General features: G+C 30.7%; 1 protein-coding gene across 1 annotated transcript in view; it reads left to right on the top strand.

The window, feature by feature from the left end:
* The window catches only part of LOC117172409 (apoptosis inhibitor 5), a 24,921-nt gene extending 19,183 nt beyond the window's left edge, over positions 1 to 5,738 (top strand). Inside the window, exons 8-9 of the mRNA XM_033360306.1 lie at positions 800 to 959; positions 4,176 to 5,738. Of these exons, the coding sequence (XP_033216197.1) occupies positions 800 to 959; positions 4,176 to 4,270 (255 nt within the window). The 3' untranslated portion in view covers positions 4,271 to 5,738. The remainder of the gene's footprint in view (positions 1 to 799; positions 960 to 4,175) is intronic.
* The last annotated feature ends 1,326 nt before the right edge of the window (positions 5,739 to 7,064 follow it).

Raw genomic sequence — 7,064 nt, 5'->3', positions numbered from 1 at the left:
AACACGTAAACTCAGAAGATGTGGACTGTGACTGCACCATATATCTAGTCGGGAGTGGTGCTGACTGAAAACAGATCATTTGGAGCGATTCGCGCGCCATCTATTGGTCATTCTAAGGACTTATTGAACTACCCTCGTATGTAACTCCAGTGATTTCAAATGAGTGCAAAAGACTTAGAGAAGATTTCACCATTTCTTTAAAGAAACACATTTGAGAAGATTTAAAAAGACTTCAATGATTTTAAACAGACAAAAAAGATTTCGCAAACAAAGATTAAAGAAATAGTTCACAAAGATTTCAAGAATTTTATAGATTTTACAAAAGCTTTGAAAATGTCAAAAGATTTCTCAAAGATTTGACCAAAATTTCAAGCTTTCACTAAGGTTCGTAATATTTCACAAACATTTCAAAGTATTTCAAAGACATTTTTGGCCAATAAAAAATGATAATGGCTCATTTTTTACATGTGTGACAAACGTTTATTTCATTATTTGATGTAAAAAAGGAGACCTGGAAAAATGTTAATTTCTTGACCTTGAAAACCTAAGAATCGCTAGACACCCTGATATGGGACCCATGTTAAAGGTACTGTTTTCAGTAGATAATATCTAACTTCAGAGACTCAACATTGAGTTAAAATATTCATGCTCGTTGCATACTCATCTCCTGTATGCATTGCGAAAATTTAAGAAAAGTACAATCTCGCGTGCACTACCTTAATTGCTTTTTAAAGAAAGATCTGATGATTGTAGGAAACGTAATTATATCTTAAGAAAATTTAAATTAATTTTTTTTTAGAGCGATACAGTAAAGTCTGGGCAAAAGCGACACACGCCAATTACTTTCGGAAATGGTAGCAGTCCGAATAAACGTAATAAGGATGACGGGAAAACTAACAAACGGGAATTGTATACACCTCCCAGTGGAAAATACAGTTCAAACATCTCTTCAAACTACGGTAAGTGTTGAAATAAATAATTATAATTGAAGGTTCCGCGGTCATAACCTGCTAACTGACGTTTTTTTTTCAAAATCGATTTTTCGTGGTATTTTCTGGGACATTTTTGATATGCAGTTAATATCTCACAAGCGAAACGGCAAAATTAATTTTAATTTTTTTAAAATGAATTTTCGAAAATCGCGTTTTGTTATCTAGAGCATAAGTCCGCGGTCTAAACTTGTTAACTGCTGATGGGGATTCGGCTTATGGGAGCGACGCGTCTCTGTTATTAACACTCAGCAAATTTTTGCAATAAACTATTTAAAATTTTTGCAAGCACATCTATGTTTGGCTTGTGATTCCAAACATTTTGACATATAAAACTTGCCCGCAGCTTCAAAAAGAACATGCGAGCCATGGAAAATCAATAGAAAATAAACGATAGAACACTGCAGATAACAGGTTTAGACCGCTGGACCCCTTGTAGATAACATATGAATAGCCTTCAATTGTCATATAACGTTCAGTTTTTATTCAAATGTTATAAAACTTATGTATATTATTTTTTTGTAGTAAATTAACAAAAAACATACAGTTTCAACAAATTTTGAAAATTTCAAAAATTAATATGATTTTCGTTCGCCGCCTAAAATTTCTGAAATGTTTGTTAACATCTTTGGACCGCATGTAAGACATTAAAAGAGTTCAAGTTGAATTTAAAAGAATTCAAATTGATTGGAATAATTGTTTTAAATACAAAAAATTCTACTGACTCCTTTAAAATTGAAATTACTTTGGAGGGATTTAAGGGGAAACGAGAACAATTCGACGAGGTGAGGTTAAAAAGACTTCAAGGTCAATTGAATAAAAATTTCTAAAAATTTGTTAAAAACGCATTAAATTGAGAAGGATTTAGTAAATTTAGAAAAATTAAAGTGAATTAAAAAAATTCAAGAGAATTAGAAAGAATTTAACAGAATTCCGAGTGTATTAATAATAATTCAGGGCGAATAAAAAAAATAAAATCACTTTAAATCTTTGAAACCCTACTTTAATTTAAGGGAAATGAGAAGAATTCGTTATAATTTAATCATATAATCTTAAAAATTCCTTCAAATAATTGTAATCTATTAAAAATTTCTCGGAATCTTTAAAAATACTCAGGAATATTTCAAAATAATTTAATATAATTCAGAAATAGGTGATTAAATAGTGATTAACCCATGAGTTAATTTATTGAAAGGAAAGTGACGCGTGGCAGCCCTGATTATTTTGTACAGTTACTTCTTAGAGAAATTCCCAGATTTTTGAATATAGCAAGGTGATCGCTGGACCGGGAAACCTGGAAAATCGAGAAATGACCGGGAATTTTATGAGACCGCGGAAAACCGGGAAATGACAGTGAATTTATTTTTTGACCGGGAATTTTACAAAATTTGTAGAGTAAAAATGTTATCCAACTTTGATTTCAACCGTTTTTTAAATAATATTTCAAATTGTGATTTTTCTAAATGATTAAATCATTAAGTTTAGAATGCTTTACTCGAAAATCTTTCACTTGAAAAATTTTCCATTTTAGATATTTATTTTTTAAAAGAATATATTTTAATAAAAAACGGAATTTTAGGAATTTTCAGAAGAAAAATCTGCCCAAGTCGATTTCAACAGTTTTTTAAATAAATAAATTGCAGTTTTGAAGATTTGAACAATTAAAAATAAAAAGAATTTAATGTCGAAATTTTTTGATAGAAAAGAGTTTTATTTTAGCAACTGTAAATATAAATAAATGAATAATTTTTAAAATGGATCTATATGGAACGTTCAAAAATGGAGAATTTCCATATTGTAACTGTTTCAATCCGAAAGTGTCGATAAGAATTGAAATTAATATATCATTTATTCCGATAATTTTATTTTTAAATACAAATTTTCATGACTTATCAATAATATATTTTTAATTCAGAGCTTCAGGTCTTCCTTTATATTATTTTTTAGATTAAATTTAATAAATAAATTCGTTAATATATTTCTATTAATTTTTTTAGCCATTAACCTTTGCGTTGCCACCCGGGTACCCATCGGCATAAGTTTTGTTAAATAACTTTTTTTTCTAATAAAGATAGGCTGAATGCTTCTCGAATCAGCATGATTTAACTGATTCTCTATCGAAATTTGCATTGTACATATTTTTAGAAATTTTTTAGTTTGAAATATCTTGCAATTAAAAAAAAGCACGGTGGAGCCACCCGGGTACCCCGACAGAAAAAGCATGATTTTCATACAGTATATCATAAAAATAAAGTTCGTTATAAAATATATGAAGTAAATATGGATAATTTTATAAATAACAACAAAATATATACATTTTAATTGGATTTTCTTCAATTCTTGGACGTAATACCGAGCCTCCTCGGAAACAAGAAATTTTTGCGATGTAGCTGCTCACGTTTTATGTCTGCTTCAGTACTACCAAGGTCACTGTACATTATTAAATTATTATATTCAAGTAGGAATACCTTTCTAGAATATGAATAATTAAATATTTATTGAATACACATAGTTACTTCAAGTTGCAATGGACTTACGTCAAGTTAAAAATAAATTCATAATAATATAGTTATAATTAAAGGTTTTTATTCAATTAAAAATATTGTGCGTCTAAATTATTTAATTTTTAACCCATTTAATTTGAAATTTTGTAATCTAGAAAAAGAATAAGTATTTCATATTTAACAATATTTCACTGTTCATTTAAGACGAGTAAATTGAAACCAAATATTTAAAAGAAAAGAATTTGAAACTGAATTGTTTTACATAAAAAGCTTTTAATCTTTAGATTTTCGAAGAACTTTTAAAATTTTAGCTTTACAATTTTAATTGTTGTTTTGTTTTACATAGAAAACTTTGAATCTTTAGATTTTCGAAGAACTTTTAAACTTTTAGCATTACAATTTTAATTGTTTTTGTAAACATTTTTTAAGTTTATTGCTTGATTCTTTCATTTAGATTATTGAAAATGTTAACGTGTATTTATATTTTTGGAACTTAATCTGAATCTTTGAACTATATAATTGATAAAAGTTCTAAATTTTGAAGTTTATTTGTATTTTATTTAACGTTGTTTAATTTAAAAATGTTACTACCTTCCATTTGGTACGTGTGAATTTTCAAGCATTTGAATACACAAAATCATTCCTAATTTATAGATTTTTTTATATTCGTCTTTCGTTTCAGGAAACCGAGGACGATTTCGTGGAAACAAACCAGGAGGACGAGGCGGATTTAGGCAAAGAGGAGGTCGCGGTGGTTGGCGAAATAAGCCATATTAATCTTCTATCCGATTCTTATGTGCGTTGCGTAACGTGCAGTTTTTGCGAAGAGACCTGTAAAATATTTAAACTCATAAGAGACGTCGATGACTTAACTGCCACCGCAAGTGGCATCGAACTTTTTTTTATATACAAAAGACGCAATGATAATGATAAAAGCAATCTGAAGTTCTTTTGATAGTTCCGAGAGTTTGTTCCAACTTCCAACATATACGGCAGAACTTGAGAGTCAGCGAGACGTTCGTATTCTTAATATAAAATTTGCGCCGGAGACAAAACTTCAACGGGTTGCCGTAAAGAGATTTCGAAAATTAAGACAGGCAATAAGTAAAGAGAAGATTTCGAAAAGTTAAGAAACGTGCCGAAAGTGAGAAAGTGAACAAACTGTAAAAACCAAACTACCGCTAACAGTGTTATTTCGCCTCGCGTGAGAAAGCCTGCCGCGCCGTTTTGGAGAATTATCGGTCAAAGAAGAGAAGACCAGAAAAATCATCGTTGCGCCGATTCCAGTATCCTCATTCCTCCAAAAAATTCCGAATACTCCCTTTCTTTGACCTACTAATTTTTCTCTACATAAGCCTTGGCTGATTCGGGAAGCAGAGTTTCGTCTGTTTTTCAAAGAAACCTTTTCATTTTAGTTGTTACCGCAATACGAGAACGATACCAAAGCGAAGAAGATACTCCAAATTCTTATAAGGGACTCAAGTTCCAGATTTTTCCGTTCCCCAAATGGAATGATGTTTCATTGTTTTTTATTTTTTTACTCATTTAAAAATTTAATAAAAGTTTCCGAGTTCTTTTTTAATTATCTCAGGTTGCAGACCAAATTAGTTTCTTTGATTAGCGAAATCTGCAGCAAATGATGGAAATCTTTAAACTATTTTCCTTTGTAGGTTGCTGAATACGTAAAAAGTGCGAAGGTATTGACTCAAGAGCGAGTCGCCAATTCTGGGAGCTTAAACAGAAATTGAAGATTGGAGACGTCTTTAAATTTGAAAGTTTTTCTTTATACAAAAACGAATTTAAAGTCTTCGAAATTGATGTGCTTCTTTAATGAGAAAGTTATTTGAATTTAAAGGCATTTCAATTACTTTTTTTAAATTGGACTTCGGGAACTTTGTTTAGTTTTCAACATTTAAAAGGCATCTCGAATTTAAATGCATTAGAATTTGAGTACATTTAAGTTTTAAAATAACAAAGTTTCTTTTTCAGGTTCGGTGGTCAATGAAGGCGAGTGGAGGAATCTAGGAATTCCAGACATAAATTCTTTTTTGTTTCAGATTCTAATTTAAAAGAACGAATTTTACAGGCTGGAAGTCTTGGGCGTGCATTTTTTTCTTAGGTGGAGAATCAAAGAGGTTGTTTTCAATATGTAAATCTTTTTCCTTTTTTGTTTCTACCCCTTCGTGGTACCCGCTTCTTCAGGTGAGTTTAATATTATTCTAAAAACTCCTTTTCCCGCCCTTACCACTTTGTATCTACTTCTGCAGCTTAGGCGATATACTTCCGACTGATTTATTCAATATAATAAAGAAGAAAGCACGATTTCTTGCAGAAAAGGTCTGGTCTTTTCTCGGAATCGCGTCTCAGAAAGGGAAAATAATACCTTTTTTTTGTTTCTCTTTATTTTCCTATTTTTATTTTCATTTCTGTTCATATTTTGATGTGATTATATGTTGCTACGTTTAAATATTTGAATTGCTGATATATTCTTTTTTTTTTGTAAAAAAATATAGGGTTTTTTTTACAAAAAAAATACGTGTGCGAAAAATTTGTAATTCGTGATAACTTTTATTGTAGTAAAAGATTCGTGAAATAAAAATATATGCTTGAATAATGTTGGTGGTCATATTATTTTAGAATTATTATGAAACCTTAAATTTCATATTTATTATACATACATATAAGTACACTTGATTTATATTGATCCTTATGAAACCATATTTATATTTTTTGGCAAAGACTTTTAAAAAAATCTCAAAACCGTTAACAATATTTTGTAAAATTGCAGAATATACAAATGCAAAACTCTAAGAATCCAGAATATTCCCGGAACATTACAAAATAACTTATTTATATAATTGTTGATTTCCAAGAAATGTTAAATTTCCCGTCAAATGTTTTAATTGATCGTAGTCATTTTTTGGAGTAGTATTTTTTTAAACCTAGATTATTTAAATAATTCATTATTGTTTATTACTATTATTACACCATTAAGCCATTTCCCTTTCGGGGTAGGCGTGACTCACTCGGCAGGGGAAAGGAGTAGTGTGTGGAAGGGATAGAGATTTTTTAGATTGATCCAGAATTCTCGTACTATTTAAGTAAATAACACGTTCGTTCAGCAAAACTACTCCGACCCAGGTTGCTGATCAATCTCTCTAGCAATCACCCCAAGCGAAGAACCTCACGAAGCCGTTATGTAAGGTTCCCCACTTGGGTCCATTAATAGCCAAGGTCTTTGTTTCAGGCGTCGTTCACTCTACTGACACTCTTTTTATTAACTATTTTCCGCCATACTTTCCTGTCCTGGCATACTTCTCTAGCTTCTTTTATGTCCATGCATTTTTTCATGCAGGCTCTCGTGTCCAATTCACACATTCTAACCATTCTTTCCGCGGTCTACCTCTGGGCACGTTTCCATTTACTTTACCTTGATACACTTGTTTCGTTAGTTGTTCATTTGGCATATTCTCAACATGTCCGAATCATCTTAACCGATTTCTTTCCCATGTGTCTACTAGCGTCTCTTCTGCACCACATTCTTTTAGAATTATCTCGTTACTTACTTTGT

This window comes from Belonocnema kinseyi, chromosome 5, assembly GCF_010883055.1.
Source record: "Belonocnema kinseyi isolate 2016_QV_RU_SX_M_011 chromosome 5, B_treatae_v1, whole genome shotgun sequence".
Classification (NCBI taxonomy): Eukaryota; Metazoa; Arthropoda; class Insecta; order Hymenoptera; family Cynipidae; genus Belonocnema; species Belonocnema kinseyi.
This window is presented reverse-complemented; position numbering and strand designations above follow the sequence as displayed.